This window comes from Xiphophorus hellerii, chromosome 14 (assembly GCF_003331165.1).
Source record: "Xiphophorus hellerii strain 12219 chromosome 14, Xiphophorus_hellerii-4.1, whole genome shotgun sequence".
Lineage (NCBI taxonomy): Eukaryota > Metazoa > Chordata > Actinopteri > Cyprinodontiformes > Poeciliidae > Xiphophorus > Xiphophorus hellerii.
In genome coordinates, this window is record NC_045685.1 from 25,784,883 (window position 1) to 25,807,999 (window position 23,117).

Consider the following 23,117-nt stretch of genomic DNA (forward strand, 5'->3'; position numbering starts at 1 on the left):
AACATTTAAAGCAAGAAATGTTAAAACACATTTATAAGTTTTTTTGTTTGTTTAGTTTTAAAGCTACAGTTTTTTTTAAAGAGGTCGAAAGTTGAAGCTGTGGATCTAAAAGTTAAATATTTTTAATAAAGTTTCAGTCAGATTGATCTCTGGCTGGATTTTCTCAGTCATGCTGAGAGCAGATGAACCACAATTTATTACACAAAAACCTTTTTATTAACAGAAAAAAAAATACCCAGGCAGGTTGTAAATATAGCAAGTGTCAATAAAACAATTTAATGAATATTTTTCTACATTTTGTATGAGAATAAAACATTCCTGTGAAGTTAAATTCAGGTGAGATACAACCATGAATTATTTATAGAGAATAAACAAAACAGCACTAAAATATAACAATATGAAACCATTTAGAGTGAGAGGAGTTTTTGCTCTCTTTATTTTTCACATCGACAAAAATATGTAATAAAAATGTATAACTAACGAGCGCCCCCATGTGGATAATCCAAGAATTAAATAAAATTGTTTTCCTCATGACATGAAAATCTTTAATGTTCATATTGAACAGAGGGAGTTATTAGCTGCTCTTGTCAATTGAAATTTAACATATATTTTTTTATTTTTTTAAAGAACTTCAAGTGTTTAAACAGTTAAATATTCTTCAGGATTAAAAACCTGAACAGAAACTCAACTTTCTGTTTCTACTTTTCTATAAATAAGCATCATTTTCTGGTAAAATGAAACATTCATTAAGTAAAATATACAAAGCATCTAATGCAGATCTGATCTCCAGACCTGCTGATGTGAATGTTTAAGGCACATTAATTCAGATTGGAAAAACTATCCTGTGGTTTAAATAGTCGAGTAAAGTAAAAAAAAAAACCATATTATCACAACAGTAAACCAGTGCTACCATAAAAAGAACCTTGTTAAGTTTAACAGGTTGTTTTCAATAACACTTCAAATTAAGTACAGATGTCGACGTTTTGTCCTGATCTATTTCATCCTAAACCTGAAGCGCTTCAAGAAGACTTCTAGGATTTTTGATCGGTTCTCGTTTCTTCTCCAGGCGTAAATCTGTTGGAGTCCTCGTCATGTTGGCAAATCTAGGCGGAGATTCCTGCAGCGTCAAAAGAAGAAACCATCAGCATCAACACATGGCCGACTTGTGACAGAGTGACCAACCTTCTGACCAGCAGACAGGAAGTACTGAGGCCTTTACTTGCGAAATAATAAAATTAGTTAATATTAAAATAAAATGTGTAGTTCTCAACTCAGAAAGCAAGGAGGGTGATTGACAGCGCTAAGACCCGCCTCCTGGCAATGATTGGTTGTTTCTAGTTATCACTGGGAGAAAGCAGAGGAGCTTTTTTCTTTTTTACAGATTATGTCTCATAACACGTCTCATAACACGTAGTGACAGTTTAAAAAAATGCATAAAAAATATATTCCGTCTCCAGGTACATTTACCTGGAGACGGAATATTGTTTGGAAAATATATTACTTTCAATATATTCTCCATGAAAGTAATATATTCTCTCCATAAAAATATATTATGAAATTTGACTTCATCCAAAGAAATACAGGAAGTGAGTCAAATTTGACTCAGAAGTCAAATTTGACTCACTTCCTGTATTTCTTTGGATTTCCTTGCGACGCAAAAGGAAACCGGACCCAGACAAATGATGACGAATGAAAAAACAATTAGGCAAAGATGGAATCTGGTCCAATGACCTGAAACAGAAACAAAAAAGTCCAAATTAGTTAACTGAAAACATTCAGGTTCACAAGTGATTCTGAAACGTTTTGGACCTGCTGACTCACCGTTCCTCACGGTTTCCTGCTGTGGCGTCGGAGTGATGAGGTTTCTGGGATGAACCGACTCTGTTGTCGTTGTTGAAACAAAGTTTGGATCTGAAACAGCAACAATAACAGGACTGATTAGAAAAACCCCCAACAGATCCGGATCAGAACCTGCAGTTTGGACCCGTTTCTCACCAACAACAAGCAGAAGTTCTGCTTCTATCCTGAGGTGTGGGATGAAACATCGGAACCTGCCGTGGTCCTGCAGGCTGACGTTCCTGATGGTCAGAGACACGTCTCCTCGCCTCAGGCCGTCCTGGGACAGAGACGTCCTCTGGATGTACGTGTCCATCATCATGTCTCGGTCCGTCTTCCTGAAGCGGTACACGAACACGTACTCCACACGCAATTTATGAAGGTCAATTTCTACATGTTTTTGGGGAATTTTGTCAAGAAGCGGAAGCAAAACAATATGTGGTTTTTCTGAAGAGTGTGGAGTGTAAGTGTTTTTGTAAATAGATAGATTTTATTACAGACTCAGAGTCCAGATTACATACAAAAGAAAGCGAAGACAATAAAAGAATAAAAAGTACAAATTAGCTCTGAAATAAGTTCATTATTTATTTGTATCACTTTTTGATGCCTATCGCCTTTAATTAGTTTTATCTATGATTAACTTCCGGTTTGATGCTTTTATTTTGAAGTGACATTTTCTGCTTTGTATGTTTACGAACAGCGGCTTAACAACAAAAGACTGAAGAATCTGTAACTGAGTTAAAATCTCTTACTAACAGAATCTTTAATAGAAGCACAATGTATGTTTTTTGTGTAAATAAGTTTATGTTTTTTAAAAACTGTGCATTTGTTTGATCATATGCCTAAACTAAAGTTGTTTTTTAGATTGTACCTTTATTTTATGTTGTAAACGTTTTTACATTATGCTCACGTTATGCTTTGTGTGTACAGCTATTGCAATGAAACTAAGAATTTATTGCATTGAAACTTTAATGTTCATCTTTAAAGTTTCATCCTTCATTAGGTGGATTACGCTACATTTTTAATTCACAAGGTTAAAAAGAGAGACAATGGAGTTGATGCTAATGCTAACCTGCTAATTCCCATTGTAAAAAAACCCACACAAAATAAAACTCATTGTTGCCATGGCTACACATCATAGCAACTGTCCAAAACTAAAAAGATTAAAAGCAAAAATCAGCTGCATCTGCAACAAGTTGACCACAAAATGAGGAACAAAAGTTTAGAAAAGACCAAATCAGAACCGTGTAGCTATACTATTATCAGATTGGTGCAAAAAATTTTGTTTCTAAAATTTTACTTCACTGATTTTTTAAAATGCTTTTACTGTTTAAAACAAAGCTAAATATACTCACCAGACTGTTCAGATTTTTATCAGTCAAAATCTCCAAGTCTCTTCTGATATTGTCTCTGGCGTCTCATCATTTAAACAGCTGGGTTTACTATAAACGGGTCGGCAACCAGCGGCTCCAGAGCCGCATGCAGCTCTTTAGTGCTGCCCCAGCGGCTCTGGAGCTTTTACAAAAATGTTTGAAAATGGAAAAAAGAAGAGGGTGGGAAATATATGTTTGTTTTAATATGGTTTAAAACAAGGAAGGACAAACATGACAAACATTCTTAATGTTTTCCAATGATATAAAAATGTGTAGAATAAATATTAAAGTTCAAAATTTCTGTTTACAGCTAATATCACGAAGGATTCTCCACTGTAAATCTGCATGTTTATTTCATTAGCGGAGGCTTATACAATGATTCCCATTCAGGTTTGATTTCAGGAGTCAAGGAGAGATGAGTTTCGACTAGTCAGACTGTAATTAGAGATATCTTAAATCACTAAAACGTCATAAAACAATTTGAGATATCTGGAATGTAAGGGCGGTAAAACTGAATTTATGTTAAAACGGCTTGCCATACTTTCTGACACATTAAAAACTTTTATGCACCATCTGTTGGACTTCAGCCATGTTGGAGGATTTTAGATTTGACTTTGAGAGCCAGAAATCAGATTTGAACAGTTTAATCTTTAATAACTAGCGGTCAGTAAACTACTCCACTGTAATCTCTATATTTTATTTGTCCATTCTTGAATCTTGTAGATGTTTACATTAAAATATAAAGAGTAGCAATGCACCGATCCATTGTTCAGACATATAAATCGGTCAATTTTCCCTCTGATCATTTATTGACAGGTTTATGCTAAAATTAATGGACTTTTCACCATAACAGCAAAGTGAAAAATCTACCATAAAAATGTTTTATGCAAAATAATATGACATATATGGAGTTCTAAAGTAGATATTAAAATAAATCAGAGCATTTTGTCTGCATTTACAAACAAAACAACTGGAAAAAATGAGGAAAACAGTAAATCAATATCATGTTTATGATGCTTGTAACAATCCACACTTTGCAGTTTCTTACACATTCAGACTAAAAACATGACAGTAAGAAGTGCAGGGAGATTCTGGAGGTTCAATCAGAATAAACTGAAAGCAGAGCAGAGAAAAAATACTAATGATGATGACGTTAGTTACATTAACTAACACTAACACTACTAGTTAATGTGCTTTAAAAATAATCAGAAACTCAAGCAGGTTCTGGTGACATCAGAAGTGATAAATGTGATAATAATGATGCAGCTAAATATGAAAAAAATTAAGAAATTAGAGATTCTGATCACACATCAAACATTAATAAAAACAATAAAGATGACAAAGTAGCTCCACTAAGACAGCTGATCTCTCAGCAACAATGATGGAGACGAAAGGAACTGGGACTAAAATACACATTTTAACCAACTGGACCTGAGATCACTGCTGACTATTTCAGTTTAATGAACTCAGCAGAGGAATCACCAGGACAGGAAAGTGAGAAGTAAAGACCAACTCCAGCATGTAGAGGCTGAGTGAATCTGGTCTGGACTCTGTGGAGGAGAGTCATGGTTTCAGAGACGCTGTAGAAACACAGAATACCTGCTCTGTGGTCCAGGTACACTCCTAGTCTGGAGGAAACTGGACCTGGTACTGGAGTTTCAATGTTGTTGTGATAAAATGTGTAACTGTCTGTGTAACCATATAAAGACCAAGATCTGTCATTGAACCCAAAGGCTTCTTTTCTGTTGATGTTCTTGTAAGAAATGGCTACATAAACTCCACTCCCAGTCCTCTCCACCTCCCAGTAACAACGTCCAGTCAGAGTCTCTCTACTCAGGACTTGATAACAACCAGTGAATCTGTCAGGATGATCTGGATAATCTTGTTGCCGGTTCATTAATGTTACTTTTCTGTTCTGCTCAGATAATAACAGAAATATGTTTGCTGTGTTTGGATCCAGAGTGATTTCTTGTGAATATTTTAAGAATTCATCTCTGGTCTTTGGTTCAGACAGTAGAACATCCACTTCAGTGATTGCCAGTTCAACGTTTCTCCATGAGTCTCTCAGGACGTCCTGCATTATGTCTCTGAGCTCTGACACAGCTGCTGTCACGTCCTCAAAGTGTCTCAGAGGACGGATGTTGATGCTGGATGAGTGTGTAGACTCACTGAGTGCTGGCAGTGAGGGGTAGTTGAGGAGAAACTGGTTGTGATCCTCTGTGTGTGAGAGCTGCTCCAGCTCAGCGTCTTTCCTCTTCAGCTCAGTGATCTCCTGCTCCAGCTTCTCCTGAACATCTTTGACTCGACTCACTTCAGTTTCCTGCTGGGATCTGATCTGCTGCTTCACATCAGAGCTTCTTTCCTGGAGGAGACGGATCAGCTCAGTGAAGATCTTCTCACTGTCCTCCACTGCTTTATCAGCAGAGACATTGATGGCCTCCACCTCCTGTTGAAGCAGCTTCACATCTTTCTCTTGGTCCTGGATTCTCTGCTGGATTTGTTGTCGACTCTCCTGGAGCTTCTTCTGCTTCTCAGCCCTTTCTGCTTCTGCAGAGATTGTTTCATAACCATCCATCAACATCTTCATCACCTCATCATGACAAGAGCAGATGCTTTCCATGAGAGTTTTGGTGGGATTCACCAGCTTGTGCTTTTTAAAAGCAGGAGATTCATAATGAGGCTGAAGATGATTCTCACAGTAAGAAATCAGACAAACCAGGCAGGTCTTGACAGCTTTCATCTTCCTCCCAGTGCAGACATCACAGGCCACATCTTCAGGTCCAGCATAGCAGTGATCAGCTGCAGCAGCTTGGAGTCCAGTCTTCTCCAGATCCTCCACTAAAGCAGCTAACATGACATTTTTCTCCAGGTTAGGTCTCGGTATGAACTCTTTCCTGCACTGAGGGCAGCTGTGGTTTCTCCTCTGATCTTCTCCATCCCAGTGGCTTTTAATGCAGTTCATACAGTAGGTGTGTCCACAGGGAATAGTCACCGGATCCTTCAGTTGATCCAAACAGATGGAACAAGAAAAGTTACTTTGGTCTAGTTGAACTATTCTCTGCGCCATTTTAGCTCCCAGTAACGACTGCGTAGTTTCCTCCTCTATAGAACAACAGCAGCTCTGAGCTCTGATCTAAACATCATGTGTTGCTGCAGTGAATGAGGCCTGGAAGCTGTTAGCCTCAGCAGGAAACTTCCAGATCTGAAGAGGAGGGAACAGAGATGTGTTGGCAGGATGCAGCCTAGGAGGAGTTATCAGACCTCAGGAAAAACTGTGAGGAATGTCTTCCACTGTGCCTGCTTGTTTTCCCAAGTTTCTATGTGGAGAACAGAAATCAGAAAACTGATTACTTATAAGATGCTTAAAGTGGGGAAGAGATTTAAGCTTTCACCTGTTTATGGTTATTTTGGAAATTTTGAATGCTGCTGAAGTAATGTTACTCCTTTAATTTCATTCACCTGCATAAAAAACAAGGGTTGGACTTGATGAATTAAGACTGATGAATATGAGATTTAGCCCATAAAATGTTACATAATTAAATATTTCATGCTCACCTGATTGACAGCAGTTGTCGGTTTTCTAGCTGTATCTTCTTCCAGCTCAGTGAACTTAAGACCCTTGGGTTGACTCTCCTTTTCCTTTTGTCAGGTTCATCTACATTATAAAGAAGAAGAAGAAAGACAATTGATTTTAGATTTTACACTCAGAGCTGAGAACGGGGCAAACAAGACTTCATCTCAGTCTTCCAAACCCACACTCTGAAGCATTCTCTTCAGTTTTTTTTTCCTCAGGGCGGTCCCTTGTTACAAGATTAGCAGCTGTTAACTAGCGGAGAGGCAAACAGAAAACTCAGCTGCCAATACAGTTACAAATCTTTTCTAATACAATAAAGTTTCTAGTCTTCATGCAGCTGTGGCCTCAGGTACCGTTCCCGTCTCTAAGGGTCGTAAAACATGACCCTTGACCTTGCATTCTTCCTGTTAGGTTACTTATCGCCCTTGCTGCAGGCCATCTGCTTCTAATTTGGCACGCATGTTGCTTCCCTGCAGGCATCTCTCACTTCTGGAATGTTGGTACTAATCATTATATATCACAGTCCTTAAATATAATGATTAGTATTTATATATGTTATTAACTTAATCCTGTCACCTTTGTATCCACCCACAACACTGTAAGGTGACTGGGCTCCTTTTCAAGTTGTTATGGAAACCATATCTAGCCTTGCCTTCCAGCAGGGACAGACTCTGAGCTGTAGAGTTCAGTGTCCATCTCTGCTGGTTCTGACCAGCAGGGATGTCACTTCTGGATCAGAACTGCTGGTCAAGTTCTGATCCAGCACAGATTTTGGAGTTTGCTTCAGTAAGTGTATTAAAGGTGATTGATTGAAAAATGGTCATTGACTCTCTCACATACGCTGTGTGCACAATTACTAGGCAAGTTTTAGTTTTGACCAGATCTTTACTTTACCAGGTGGTACCAGGTGGTACCGGGTGGTACCAGGTGGTACCAGGTGGTACCAGATAGTACCGGGGCTTTGAGCTGCGTTGCGACTCGCGGTGACAGTCTCAGTGTCTTATATCAGGATGTCTGATATAAAGACAGATATTCTTTCTATCTGTCGGTGGTTCCGACCCAGACTGCCTGTAGTGAACCGGGCTTTTAGCAGAATGATGAAGTTAAAGTCAGAAGTTTCTCTGCAGCATTTCTGAGTTTAGTGGTGAGGCGGGTTTTGTCCTGCTATTGCAGGACGATTATAAAAATATAAATAGAAACAGTTTTTCTAACATCAACATCAGACCTACGTTTTTATTCACAAACCAGTTAATGAAAATATTCTTGCCCATAATTAGATAGATAGAGGAACAGATCCTCCTCCTCCTCACCATGGAGTCTGAACAACATGGAGGCTCTGAGAGTCATTATTAGCCTGAGGGCAGCCAGACTAGTTTATTTTACTACATTATTATATTTAGATAAATATTATTGCTGAGGGGCACAAACAGGCCTTCTGACATACAGATTATAAATAAAAATAATTAAAATTTTTTTTTTTAAATAAAATACTCAGAAAGGGCACTAGGGGCATCAAGGATAAAAAGGGCAGGGGCTCAAGCCCCCCTCACCCCCCCTCTGCACGTGCCTGAATGTAACCTGGTTGTGTTTCTCTTTTGTTATAATTACACAAAATGTCTTTTTTTGGTTATTTGTATTGTTCCTTAGCTGACTGAAACACCTCTAAAAAATGTTTATAATTGTTTTAATCGTGTTACTTTAAGATCGGAAGCCCCTCCTTTTTATTTCTTCTTCTGTGGTATTGTCTTTACATTGTTTGCGCCCCTTTTGTCATGTTGTCCTGCAGAAGAGGACTTGGAGCGGGCAGCCTACAACACGGTTGTTTTCTGTCTGTTGTTCTCGCCAGAATAAATCAAGAAACCTTCCTTTTCAAAGACAAACCGCGTCATGGCCTGATTACTCAATAAAACCAGCACAACGCAGAAAGGATCCGGTTATAAACATACATCCACCACGGCCTATAACTTGATATCAATAAGGCAGCAGCCTGAAATACTGCCACCTGCAGGCTGCAGTTAGTATCACTAAACTACATATTTTTGACAATTTTGGGGGAAAATTAGCAATAAACTCATAATTCTGCATTAGCGCGAAAAAGAACAGAATTACAAGAAAATGGAGGGATTGATTGATTAATATGATTAATAAGATAAGGGGTTGAAAAGGTCATTATAAATCAATTACTGAAATAATAAACGTTGCAATAATAATGTAGTTTTAGTCATGCAACAACAATTCTGGTACTTTGTGAGCATATATTTTGTTGTTGAGTCATAAATCACATGTGACTCATTGAATGAGAGTTATGAAACTATAAAAACACACAGTCCTACATTCAGCTCCACTTAAAAACAAATGTAAACTTTTCCTAAACTCAGTGTTATGAAACCTGATTAGCTAAAATGTCTTTATCAGTTTTTATTATTATTATTATTATTATTGAGCAGCAGCAGAAACTCACCGCGAACCAAAGTCCAGTAAAAGCAGAAGGTAAAAATCCACGATGAAAACATCAGCGACCAGGAAAATGTCCAGGCGAGACTAGAGCAAGCTGAGAGGTAAAAAACTAACTGTAGTTATGTAGGCTGTAGTTCGTCGCAACTCAAACGTGCCCGGAAATTACGTCAGCGCGGCCGCCATATTGTAAGTGGCAACTAAAGCGTCTCATACTCGGTAAGAACTGTTGACATTAAAAACTATTTTGATTCTACATATTTCTGTTAATTTCGGTTCTAATGTTTTAATTCAGAGGCAAAAACCAACAATAATTGCAAATTCAAATCCGCTTTAAATTGACCTAATTTATCTAATTTACCTTTAAGCTTATCTTAATACCAGCTAATTCATTTCAGTTTTAATCACAATTTAATATCTAGTTTAGATAATTTGTCCAATCAAAAATTATTAAAGGTATAGGTAAATGTGAAATTCCCTAATCTTAATTTTTAGATCAAAATGATTTACTTCTACATATTTATTGTTATTAAAAATAATGAGTTTACATCTAAAGGACAGAATTCACAATGAAAACATGAACAATAATGTTTAAGGAAGAAATGTTAAAAAACTTTTTAAAAAATATTTAGTTTTAAGCCAGGCACGTGCAGGGGCCCTTTTTGAGTTTTTGGGGTTTTTTTTCAAAAAAAATTATTTTTATTATTTTATTTTATTTTTATTTTTTATCTGTATGTCAGAAGGCCTGTTTGTTCCCCTCAGCAATAATATTTCTCTAAATATAATAATGTAGTAAAATAAACTAGTCTGGCTGCCCTCAGGCTAATAATGACTCTCAGAGCCTCCATGTTGTTCAGACTCCATGGTGAGGAGGAGGAGGATCTGTTCCTCTATCTATCTAATTATGGGCAAGAATATTTTCATTAACTGGTTTGTGAATAAAAACGTAGGTCTGATGTTGATGTTAGAAAAACTGTTTCTATTTATATTTTTATAATCGTCCTGCAATTGTGGGACAAAACCCGCCTCACCACTAAACTCAGAAATGCTGCAGAGAAACTTCTGACTTTAACTTCATCATTCTGCTAAAAGCCCGGTTCGCTACAGGCAGTCTGGGTCGGAACCACCGACAGAAAGAATATCTGTCTTTATATCAGACATCCTGATATAAGACACTGAGACTGACACCGCGAGTCGCAACGCAGCTCAAAGCCCCGGTACCACCTGGTATAACCTGGTACCACCCGGTACCACCTGGTACCACCTGCTCTCTTTTCGCTCTGCTTCTCCTTAACGTTTCTACCGGGCGGGTTAAAGCCGCTGCTGGAGGTTCTGGGCTGTAAACAGAAGTTACTGCAGAACCTCAAGTGTTAAAGGAAGATTCGGCCCAATTAGAGTTCATGAAATAAACATCAGAGAAAATATTGCAGCAATAATCAGAACCGCAGCAAAAAGCCAAACATGCCACAATGAAATGAACCAAAATGTCTCCAAAGCATCGGGGGGACTGACAGGGGCCACCAGGGGATTCCAGGTAGATTCCAGGTGGATTCCAGGTAGACTCCAGAGATGAGCATCGCAGCGGCTGTTCCTCCAGGGCCGGCCCAAGGTAATATGGGGCCTTAGCCAGAACCCCCCGTCCTACTAAGAACCTCAGCATCACTAACATGTTTAAATGTCGATCAGGTGAATCTGTAAGAGAGAGACCAGGTTTATTGGCCCAGTTTAAAATCAATCACTGATTATTGGTTATTTTCTGTGATGTATTTGTGAACAAACCAAATTCAAACACAGAGATTACACCATATTGTAGCCATGGTAACACAACAATCAAACTATCAAGATGATTCTTTAAACTTTTACAAAGTAAACGTCCTAATTAAATCCTAAATGTACTATTTATTTTTCTCAGCTGATGCATTAAATAAAATTTAATAACATTGTTATTCTCTATAAACGATGCTACAGGTTTAGATCTATGGTCTGTGTTACAATTAAACCATTTATAGGGGCCCCTGAATGTCTGGAGGCCCCTGAGTGTCTGGAGGCCTGTGAGTGTCTGGAGGCCCCTGAATGGCCCCTACCAGCAGCTACTGAGTTTTCTTTGCCTTGATATGCCAGTCTTATAATTCTAGATCTAGAGGTTTAACATCAAACTATTATATAGTTTTAACCCCTTTGAGTTTCTGATCTATAAATCAGTCTGCAGCCAGGTTGTTCTAGAGGTTAAATAGATATTATTAGGGCTTCATTGGTAAAGTGGCAGCAATTTTACTTATTTCATAACTTCATGACCTTTGACCTTCTCTCCTCTGGCCTGTTTAACAGCTACAGTCTCAGATCAGCTCAGCTGTCCAGGACTGTCAGCAGCAGAAACAGAAACTTTTTACCTGTTGGGGAAAATAGGGACTAGATTTGCTTTGCATTTCCTGCATGATGGCGATGATCCAGTAGGATCCAGTTAGATTCTTGGTTAATATGGGTTGTTGCTATGTTGTTGTACGGAGTTTTTGTTCAATGTGGCCCTTTTTTAACTTTGAGCCCCCGCCCCTCCAAAGGTCTCTGCACGGCCCTGCGTAAAAGACTTTATCAATTGTAAATAGTTTGCAGAAAGAGTAACGCTGATTATGTGCCAATCTGTTCAAATCTAGTTTGGGGTTATCCTAGCTGTGGAAAACATTTTATATTTTTGTTTAATCCATCTTTTAAAAACAAAACTTTAACTGCGTTCATGATTCTTCCTGCTGAGGAACATTGTGGTATTTGGCGCCATCTGGTGGCCTCCGCAGTATTATCTCAGCCCTGTCGTCCAGGTATATGAGTCCTCACACAGATATAAAACCCGGTAGATTCTGTTGGGTCTTTTTAGGACCATCCTGGACTCCTGCCATCAGGAGACAGAAAACAAATCTCAGCCTGAAGCAACAAAAACTCTGATTACTCATTTTGTTCTCATCTGAAAACCACGACTGATTCTGCTATTTGGAAATGTTTAAAAATTACCTTTGAAGAATAACTTTTATTACTGACACATGATAATAAAATGTAATAAAACATGAAATCCTCATTATATATTCAAACAGTGATCAACTTGATCAATGCACAAAAACAAACACAGAACCACAATCTGAGTCACAAAACGACTTTATTGACAGTTTGATCTTTGTCCAATAAAAAATGACTTATTGATAATGCTAATAATTACAGTTTACATCAGATCATCTTTACATGGATCTGAACAACAACAACAAAATATGGTCTGACAAAACAATAAATATAAATGTCAATCAATCAGTACAGTCAGTCGATTCAGCAAATTTCATCATTAACTTCTGAACATTCTCTTAAAACACTTTCTCGGCTCCATGGCTGGACAGAAACAGGAGGGGGCAGCACCCAAACAAACTCCACCATCAACAAAACAACAAGATGACAAATTTCTCAGCAGTGAGGAAATGACAACAATGATGGAGACAAAAGCAACTGAAACCAACTGGACCTCAGGCCACTAATGGCTGTTCAGGTTTAATCAGCTCAGCAGAGGATCCATTATAAACACAGATCCCAGCATATAGAGGCTGAGTGAATCTGGTCTGGACTCTGTGGAGGAGAGTCATGGTTTCAGAGACGCTGTAGAAAGACAGAATACCTGCTCTGTGGTCCAGGTACACTCCTATTCTGGAGGAAACTGGACCTGGTACTGGAGTTTCAATGTCATCAAGAAAAAATGTGTTACCGTCTTTGGTGCAATATAAAGACCAAGATTTGTCATTGAATCCAAACCCTTCTGATCTTCTGATGCTCTTGTATGAAACTGCTACTCCAACTCCTCTCCCAGTCCACTCCACCTCCCAGTAACAACGTCCAGTCAGACTCTCTCTGCTCAGGACCTGCTTATAATCAGTGAATCTGTCTGGATGATCAGGATAAGACTGTTGCTGCATCACCCTTATTACTTTTTGATTCCCCTCAGATAGAAACAGATTCCAGTTTGCTGTGTTTGGATCCAGAGTGATCTCTTTTGAATGATGTAAGAGTCCATCTCTGGTCTTTGGTTCTGCCAGTAAAACATCCACCTTAGTGACCTTCAGTGAGATGTTTGTCCATGAGTCTCTCAGGACGTCCTGCATTATGTCTCTGAGCTCTGACACAGCTGCTGTCACGTCCTCAAAGTGTCTCAGAGGACGGATGTTGATGCTGGATGAGTGTGTAGACTCACTGAGTGCTGGCAGTGAGGGGTAGTTGAGGAGAAACTGGATGTGATCCTCTGTGTGTGAGAGCTGCTCCAGCTCAGCGTCTTTCCTCTTCAGCTCAGTGATCTCCTGCTCCAGCTTCTCCTGAACATCTTTGACTCGACTCACTTCAGTTTCCTGCTGGGATCTGATCTGCTGCTTCACATCAGAGCTTCTTTTCTGGAGGAGACGGATCAGATCAGTGAAGATCTTCTCACTGTCCTCCACTGCTTTATCAGCAGAGACATTGATGGCCTCCACCTCCTGTTGAAGCAGCTTCACATCTTTCTCTTGGTCCTGGATTCTCTGCTGGATTTGTTGTCGACTCTCCTGGAGTTCCTTCTGCTTCTCAGCTCTTTCTGCTGCAGCTGAAACTGTTTCATGGCCTTTATGTTCATCCATGCAACAGAAGATCTTCATCCTGTCATCATGACGAGCGCAGTGGTCAGCTTGGAGTCCAGTCTTCTTCAGATCCTCCACTAAAGCAGCAAACATGAAGTTCTTCTCCAGTTCAGGCCTTGGTATGAACTCTTTCCTGCACTGAGGGCAGCTGTGGATTTTCCTCTGATCTTCTTCATCCCAGTGTGTTTTAATACAGTCCATACAGTAACTGTGTCCACAGGGAATAGTCACTGGATCCTTCAATAGATCCAAACAGATCGAACAGGAGAAGTTACTTTGGTCTAACTGAAGTCCTCTGTGCTCCATTTCAGCTCTCAGTAACAATGACTGGATCAGTTTCAATTTATCGTCTGAGGAGGAGGGAACAGAGACGTATTTACAGGATACAGCGAAAGGGAAAACGTCACACCTCCGTTCCCAGGAAGAGCTGTAAGGTTTTTCTTAGACCTGCCTAAACCTGCTTGTTTTTCCAGGATGTGGAGAATTACTGAGAGTTACAACAGAAATCAGATAATGACTCCGTTACAGAACCAAAAAAAGAGAAGAGCTTTAACTTTTTAGCTGTTTTGGTTGGTTTAGACTCTTGATTTTATTCACAAACAAAAAATAACAGACTTATGTGTGATTTACCCAATAAAATATCAGCTAATTAAATAATTGTTGCTTGTGCTAAACTAAGGTAACTATTGATGCTAAATATAGATCCCTATGTCCATTTGACTGTGGGGTTGATCAGTCGTCTTGTAACTGGAAGGTTGTAGGTTTGATTTCAGCTTCCTCCTGTCTTGTGTCGATGTGCCCCTGGGCAAGGCACTGAATGAACCCCAAGTTACCTATTGATTGGTGTATAAATGTGTGTGTGTTTGTGGGTAAATGTGACTCCAGTGTAAAGCGTTTTGAGTGGCAAAATGACTGGAAAAGCTCCATACATGTTCAGTCTATTTACCTGTGTGTGGTCAGCCTTAGCAAACCACTGGAGCTCATAAAAACTAGCGTCGCTATTTAAGGTTTTTACAGTCAGACTTAAAATAGATTGTTGCAACATCCCAACCTAGTTTATATTTGTCCTTTTATGCCGCAATATTGGTATCCCAAAATAGTGATAAAGAATCATTTGATTTCTAATTCAGAGAATTATTCAATAAACATTATTTTCTCAAAATAATACTTCATCTTCATTCATGCTTTGTGCTTTGAACTGGTTGTTTGGAACCAAATGTTCATGATCTCATTCTTTTGGTCACTACTCAAAACATCTACATGTGTTTGACCACAGATGAAGGTAAAAATGATGATTTAACGTTACATTTCTTCACTAAGACAGATCAGTACATCACTGCTAACGGCGCTTCAATCCACATATTGATCTCCTGCTCTGTGTTTTCATTATCTGTGAACAAGAACCCAAACTTAACTCTGTCACTTGGGACTGGACCTCCTTCCTGCTGTGCTGTTGAAGTGTAGAAAGTGTTATCTATTAATATTTGACATAATCACTTTAATAAAAATAGTAACTTAGACAGAAATATCACTTAAAATCATCACCCTAAGCTATTATTAAAGTCCAGGCACTATATCGAATAGAGTTGCAGAGAACGAAACAGGCTTTCAGTTATCAACTTTAATGTCGCAGTCATTAGCTTCTGCGGCTAACAGCTTGCAGTTTGTTGCTGTAAACAGACTGGGAGCTCCTGTTTCCTGTTCAAACAGCTGCAGCCAGAATCTCCTTCTCATCCCAGATCATAACATATTTCTGGGATGATTAAAAGTGCGGCGGCTCAGTGGTGGTAAAGCTGTTGCTCAGCTCTGAAATGGTGACCTGCTGCTGGGTGGGGCGGCGGGCTGCGCTCTTGGGAAACCTGTAACTACGAGGAATTATGAACAAACCTTCATAGGAACATTCAGTTTATTGCTTGGTTCATATTGACTCTATGATGTTATTATGATGTAAAGCTCTTGGAAGTGCCTTGTTAAAAAGTACGATATAAATAAAATAGTTTTGACTTGACTCAAACCAAATGAGACGACGTGTTTTCAGAGCTTCGGCTGAGGTGTTGTGCTAATTGTGCGCAGCTTTATGACAAACTGGGCCTTGTTCTCTTATTCAGTTAACAAGTTCTTCCACACAATGCTCTTTCCTCATGATGTCATCTCCTTTGCGAAGTTTTCCAGTCAGCATGATTCACCAGCTGCAGAAGCTCTACTGGGTCTGTTTTCATCAGGTTCACCATGAAAGGTTTGTGTGTCTGACTCTCCATGTTTATCAGCCAGCTGGCCGATACAAAGGCTGAGCTACAATCAGTGAAAAGTATCTAGAGACGGGTTTGCTTATCCACAAGTGACAGAATGGAGTGTTTCACTTGTAAAATAATATTATCTATGGGACGACTGGCATATTCAAACTGATAGAGGTCTCCAGAATGTCGGTAAATATGCCAGAAAAGGCCTAAATACAAAATTTACGATATAAATCTAACATTCTGAAGACCTATGGGTGTTACTGGGACAAACGCCTGATCATAACATGGTGGAACCTTTTGTTTAGGTTTAGGGGATAAGTTTAGAGGTAAGATTTAAATCTGTTTTTCATAAAGTTTAGAGTCAGGAATATACTAGTAATGGGAAAGGTTAGGGTTAGGATAAGGGTTAGGCTGTAGAAATGAATGGAAGTCAATGGAAAGTCCCTACAAAGATAGCCACACAAGCATGTGTGTGTGCGTGTGTGTCTGTGTCTGTGTGTGTGTGTGTGTGTGTGTGTCCTAACAAAATGCAGCCAAGTCTAATCTTGGATGTCTAATTGAAACTTTGGTGAGAGGGAAAGTGAAGGGAAAGCAGATGATCCATGACGGCAGAAGTGAAAGAGAAAGTTCACTAGATGGCAGCAAAAGTTGCTTTATCTGACATTTAAACAGAATTTGCTTCAAACCAAGCAGCCAAAGCCAATATTAAAACAAATCAGTGCTTTTGGTTTTGAGCTGCATTTATGAACAAAACATACAAATGAGGAAAACAATAAATCAGTATTATATTTATGATGTTATTCACAACCGTAACCCAACAGCTTGTTTATGGTTCCTGTTAGAAGTCCAGGGAGATTCTGACTATAAAAATAAACAGAGAAAGTAAAACTATTAATGATGCAAGTATTTAATCATTAATCAATTTGTTTTGAAAGGGATCTAGAAATTCAGGGGTTTTCTGGACACACATAATGTGAAACTGACATTATAAATAACATTTATGATAACATTGATAACATTCATTATCTCAACACTTAATATGTTTGGACGTTAAAATTTATTAACTTTTACAAGGAAATCAGTTATTAAGATTTCCCAACAACCTTAGAGTGAAAGTTGATTAAAGATTACAGAATAAATTCTGACAGCTCATTTAATCCCAATAAAACTTTAGTCAGACAATAACTCATTTATTATAATAACTTGGTCTGAAAATTTTACACCTTCAGGGTGTTTTGGGAATTCACAACCAATTTCCTTATTATTTCTGGTTTTAATTTGTCATAACGGCACTGATTTCCATAAAAACTAAGATTTTCCACTTCGATTGGGTTTCCCCTTTGGGTTTTATTTTAGAACCAGAAAGTAAAAGAAGAAACGTTTTAATCTCCTGGAGCTGAAACCTATCAGGATTTGACTGAACATGACAAGGCCTGTTGTTGTCTCAGGTGATTCCCAGCAGATAACTGATCCACTGGGATCTGTTTCTACCTGTCGCCTGAAGGTTTGGTCTGACGTGAGACAAAGGAGAGAACCGGAGGGGGGGTTCATAGTTCACCAGAATTAAAACCACAGTAAGTTTCCAGAAAACATTCTGATTCATTGGATTTCAAAGGAAAAAGAAGCAAAAGTTTATTCAGGTAGACAAGAAAAAGTTCTCAGTTTGGATGGCCTAGTTAAAGTCCAGACCTTTAACTCCAAGTGGAACCTTCAGGAAGCCACGAAAACTGTAGATCATGAAATCTTTCATGGACAACGTTTGGATCACAGCAAAGAAACATGTTTATGTTCTGATCAGAGGTCAGAGGTCACCTCTATTTAAAATCAGATCATTGAACAGAGACGCCAATTCAGAGCGACAGAAGAAAACGCAAATATATTTAAAGAAATCTGAAACACGGTACTTCAGAGTTCACTTTATTACAAAATATAGAAAAAATAAATATTCAAGTCAGAAACATTTACGGCTTTATGTTTAATTTATTAACTTGATAAGGTTTTCATCAGCCAAAACTGAGAATCATTTAGTCCCAATTTAGCTTTAAGTGTCTAAGTAGCAAAATAAATTACAGCTTAAAAAATCCCTATAATCCAGCAGGATTAAAATCTCCAAAGTTTAACAGCATTTCTCTAAAACTCCTCCAGGAAGTGACTGGGAAATAAATTTCAGTCCATCATGTAACCACAGCAGGTCAACTACAAGGAAAACAACTCAGACTTTTATCTTTTCACATTGAGGATTTGATTTACTGTTTAGTGTAACATTAAGACACAGATTACAAAATAAGTGCAAATACAGTGTTACTGCATTAATGAAAAATAGTTCTATATCACTTTTTTTTCCACACATACATTTAAAATATTTCCTAACGTTTCACAGCTTGATCTGGTCTACAGATCTTTAACAAATGTTTGAGCTTCATGTTTAAAAGATGCAACATGTGTTTAAACAGCAGAGTCCAAAATAAATGAAAAACATTAAAATGAAAGATGATACCAGATCATACATGGTGATGTTAAACAGAAGTACAATAAGTTAAAATCCTAAAAAATTGAGATTCAAAAATACTTTATCAATCCCAAAGGAAAGTTAAATGTTGTAGCTCGTTAATTCTTCAATTATTGTAGATGGTGAAGGCAGGAAAGATCTTCTGTAGCAGTCTGTACGGCACTGAATCTAAAGAAGCCTCTGACTGAAGATACTCTACCTTCCCAAGACAGTTTCATGAAGAGGATGGTCAGGATTGTCCATCATTTTCTTGATTTTATCAAGAATTCTTCTTTGCATGATCATCTCTGATTCACCCAACAACTCAGAATCATCTGAGTATTTCTGTAGATGTTGGACTTGTGCTGGAAGTCTGAAGTGTACAGAGTGAAAAGGAATGGTGAGAGCACAGAGCCCTGTGGTGCTAATATGTTGCTGACCACCTGGTTAGACACAAAGTCCTTTAGTCTCACAAACGGTGGTCTGTCTGTCTGTCAGGTAGATCCAGGTGATCCACTTGTGTCTTCTGGAGTTTCTCACAGAGCAGCTCAGACTGAATCGTCTTAAATGGACTGGAGAAATCAGAGAACATGATCCTCACTTTGTCTGGATGACACAAAGTTTGTTGAAGCAGGTGTATGATGGCAACCTCCATTTCCATGGCGATAAGCAAACTGCACAGGGTCATGATATGAGCTTGTCTGCTTACTCAGGTGGGCCAACAGGAGTCTCTCCAGAACCTCCATGCTGTGGGATGTCAGGGCAGCAGGTCTGTGGTGGTTGATGACTGATGGGTGAGTTTTCTTTGGAACTGGAACCAGACAGGATGTCTTCCAGAACAGTTGAGCCTTTTCTTGGCTCAGGATATGGTTGAAGAGGTTCTGCAGAATCCCAGAGCTGCTCTGCACAGACACAGTTCAGCCAACAGACGAGCTTCTCCTTGTTGGATCAATCCAGAACATTTTCTCATGTTTATCTGAAAGTTTGTAGGATTCCTGCAGAATCTGAGAGCTGCTTTATGGAGAACCTTCAGGAGAACAAAAGAAAAAGTCCAGAGTCAAACAAAGAGCGTTTTATTAGAGCATCACCTGCTGCCTCTACCATCATATGACATCATGGTCTGACATCTGATACTGATGAGTCAGACTCACCTGGTTTCATCGATACGCCTCAGACTGATCGACTCAACCTCCACAGTTTCCATGACGCTGCAGTTGATCAGGAGTCACAATGAGAGACTGGATGGAGTTTTTCTCCACATCAACACAGGTCTGCTCTTGAGCAAGGCAACAAAACTGCAAGGCAGAGGCTCTCAGGGGGTTCTGTTGAAATCTGTAACAGGTTTATTTTTTGATTAATCATCTGACTATGAGAAAGAAGCGCTGATGTGTTTTAATTATTTCTGACTTACTTTGTGGTTTTGGAGATTTTTTTCAAGCTGAAGATGAAAAGTAAACTCAGAGAAATGATGAAGAGAATAATGGGCAAAACAAGAAACATCCTGGACCGACGACCTGAAATAAAAGAAGAAAAATGTCAGAAAACCTCAAAACAAAGTAAAACTTGGTTTATTCTCAGAACCTGAAGCATCAGAGTTTGGACCCGCAGACTCACCGTTCGTCACGGTTTCCTCCTGTGGCGTCGGAATGATGAGGTTTCTGGGATGAACCGACTCCGTTGTCGTTGTTGAAACAAAGTTTGGATCTGAAACAGCAACAATAACAGGACTGATTAGAAAAAAACCCCAACAGATCCGGATCAGAACCTGCAGTTTGGACCCGTTCCTCACCAACAACAAGCAGAAGTTCTGCTTCTATCCTGAGGCGTGGGATGAAACATCGGAACCTGCCGTGGTCCTGCAGGCTGACGTTCCTGATGGTCAGAGACACGTCTCCTCGCCTCAGGCCGTCCTGGGACAGAGACGTCCTCTGGATGTACGTGTCCATCATCATGTCTCGGTCCGTCTTCTTGAAGCGGTACACGAACACGTACTCCACACGCTTCTGAGGGCCGGACGGCCTCAGGTCCGGTCGGGACCACTCCACCGTCTTCCCCACGGCGTCCCACTCGGGATCCACCCGACACGGGAGGACGACGTCATCTCCAGGAGCAGCTACGATTGGCTGAGACGAACCAATCAGATGGAGGCCACCTGGAAGCACAGGGAAGATTTTATTAGGTTTCATAAATATGATCATGAAACTAAAGTAAAACCCTGAAACTTCAGGGTAGTTTCCCCAAGAGTGAAAAACCCCACAGATAGAAACACAATCCATCTGTGGAGGGTTGGGTTTCTACCACGTTTCCTCCAGAAAATATATTTACAATTCAAACACAATTGAATGTTAGAAATAAAAACTGTACAATAATGAAACAAAAATAAAAATAAAAAATATGCCAGCATTCATTTATCTAATACATTTACATGAATCGGTTTGTATTGGAGGACCTTATCTAAGGCTACATCTCACAAGTTTCCCTTTAAACATCCAAAAATCTCCCTTTCCAGAATGTAATATAAGCAGCTGCCAGAATGTCCCATTTATCATTTTAGTCAAACCAAAGCAAACAAGTGGAAAAAGGAAAATATTACTGAGTGATTTCTGATCCCTGTCAGGGAGAGATAAGCTGTGATGAATCGTTATGCTCCATTTGCTCTCACCTGAATCAACAACTGATTATTTTAGTGATTTTATCATTTAAATCATTAAATTAATTCTGTTCTCCATTAGCTTCCCCTCTAGGGAAGGCTTTAAAATGTATTTAAAGCCTTGCTTTAAATAAATTGTGGTGCAACTCATCAGGGATGATTGAAATAAAAGCCACTTGCTGAAAATATTTTTCTGTCATTTCTTTTTAAAAAAAAGGAGAACAGAGCAAGAAAAATTAAAATGATATTGAACCTGGTATAAAAAAAATATTATTTTTTATTTAAGACACGATGTCACGCCCACGTTTCATTATGGCTAAGCTCTATGTCCATCATTATTGCTGATTAATGTCACATTTCGGTCATGTGAGTTAATGAGTCATTGTGGTGGTGGGCTCATGCTGACTCACCGTGAATATCAAGAGTAAACATTAAATAATTTAAAGCATCTCTTCCAAATAAAGTCAGAACAATTATTATCGGACAACCGGCGGATACGTTTTAATATCAATGAATAGCGGTTTAAAAAAAATAATTTTAATCTCTTCAACAAAGCTTATGAATTTAGATTCAGATTTGAAGACTAATTTAGTCAACCAATGTGAAACAATTTGAACTGTCAGAAAGCAGCAGTGCATGACGGTAGATGTAGTACTTTAGACGAACTCTGTACGTGAGTTTTATATTTAATAAAATAAGTATAAACAGAAGAAATGAGGTCAGAGGAAAACAAAGACACAAATAAGTTACTTAAATATAAAACAGAGACAGCCAGACCGTCTGAAAGCAGCTGAGTCTTTCATAGTTCGCTGTTTAGAGAAACAATGAATGAGTTCACCAACCGTTTCACTCAAAGTTTGAATGAAAACGTTTCCTGGTTGCTTAGTAACAGTTTAGCGTAAGTTGAGGAGAAAAGCAGCAGCGTTTACCTTTAACAGGCGTCCAGACCAAAACCACGACGAAGATAAAAGTCCAAAATCCTGAACGGCTGAAGAAAAACTGACAGAGACCAGATGCTGACATTACAACAGAACTGTTGTCACCGCCGCTACGGTACCGAGGATTCCCTGACCGGAGAAGGAAACAACTGTGGGTTTTAAACAGGGCTGACGTCATGAGCGTCAGGGGGTGGAGCTTCGATTTACGCAATGGAAAGTAGGGAGGATTCACCTTGGAGACTATAACAAAAATATTCATGGATCCAATTAAAGACAAATAATCGCTTCCAGATTAAATTAATCTGTGTGTAAAGGCACTTTTGTTAGTTTTCTGTCAATTTATCCCATTTTTATGATCACATCCTTCGACTGGGTCCTCTGCTCAAAGATTTATTATTTTGCTGTGAATAATCAGCAATACCAGGAATCCTGATTCATTCATTTTATTCATATAAACATTTGAAAACTTTATAACAAATTGATTCACTTGAATTCATATCTGTTTACATAACAGTTAAAATTAAAAGTGAAAAATGAAAGCCGGTTCATATTTATTAAAACATTTTAGCAATCAATTTCAATGTAGCTTTAACCCTCTATGGCATGACTTTTTATTTTTTGGGGGAAAAAATATTTTCCTGCATTCTTTGGGAGCTTGGTGGTCCCTAATTACATGTCAATCATAAAATCGGACTCTGACACCTCCTGGAACCAGATTTGGGTTTGTTGCCTCAGGGTAACATTGGTCTAGAACACCAAGATTTTCTACACTGATTATGAGAAATGAAATACAAATCAAACAAAAACTATATTCATAAAAAAACTTTTTTTTGGACAAAAATATGTCAAAAATCATGCCCCCCAAAAAATAAAATAAAGGAGCAATGTGAGGTACAGATATGTGGTTTGTTGCCTGAGGGCAACGCCATG

At 38.7% G+C, this 23,117-nt stretch overlaps 3 protein-coding genes across 7 annotated transcripts; all 3 read right to left on the bottom strand.

Annotated features, from left to right (window-relative positions):
* Positions 1 to 216: 216 nt before the first annotated feature.
* Positions 217 to 22,352, bottom strand: LOC116732413 (myelin-oligodendrocyte glycoprotein-like). 5 transcript variants are annotated; one of them, XM_032582555.1, is made up of 6 exons: positions 22,179 to 22,352; positions 20,389 to 20,751; positions 20,214 to 20,303; positions 20,011 to 20,113; positions 19,751 to 19,931; positions 18,013 to 19,626 (listed from the first exon to the last, which is right to left on the bottom strand). In XM_032582555.1, exons 1-5 carry the CDS (start codon positions 22,270 to 22,272, stop codon positions 19,784 to 19,786), a joined length of 798 nt encoding a protein of 265 aa, XP_032438446.1. In that variant the 5' UTR covers positions 22,273 to 22,352; the 3' UTR covers positions 18,013 to 19,626; positions 19,751 to 19,783. The 5 variants fall into 5 exon arrangements, with proteins under 5 accessions (XP_032438450.1, XP_032438449.1, XP_032438452.1 ...); XM_032582559.1 differs by lacking the exons at positions 18,013 to 19,626; positions 19,751 to 19,931; positions 20,011 to 20,113; positions 20,214 to 20,303 and adding exons at positions 217 to 1,117; positions 1,625 to 1,731; positions 1,822 to 1,911; XM_032582558.1 differs by lacking the exons at positions 18,013 to 19,626; positions 19,751 to 19,931; positions 20,011 to 20,113 and adding exons at positions 218 to 1,117; positions 1,625 to 1,731.
* LOC116732407 (tripartite motif-containing protein 16-like) lies at positions 3,893 to 9,340 on the bottom strand. Its single transcript, XM_032582544.1, has 2 exons — positions 9,245 to 9,340; positions 3,893 to 6,526 (listed from the first exon to the last, which is right to left on the bottom strand). Exon 2 carries the CDS (start codon positions 6,274 to 6,276, stop codon positions 4,657 to 4,659), a length of 1,620 nt encoding a protein of 539 aa, XP_032438435.1. The 5' UTR covers positions 6,277 to 6,526; positions 9,245 to 9,340; the 3' UTR covers positions 3,893 to 4,656.
* Positions 12,393 to 14,590, bottom strand: LOC116732410 (tripartite motif-containing protein 16-like protein). Its single transcript, XM_032582552.1, has one exon. The coding sequence runs from the start codon at positions 14,175 to 14,177 to the stop codon at positions 12,738 to 12,740; it is 1,440 nt and encodes a 479-aa protein (XP_032438443.1). The 5' UTR covers positions 14,178 to 14,590; the 3' UTR covers positions 12,393 to 12,737.
* Positions 22,353 to 23,117: the final 765 nt, after the last annotated feature.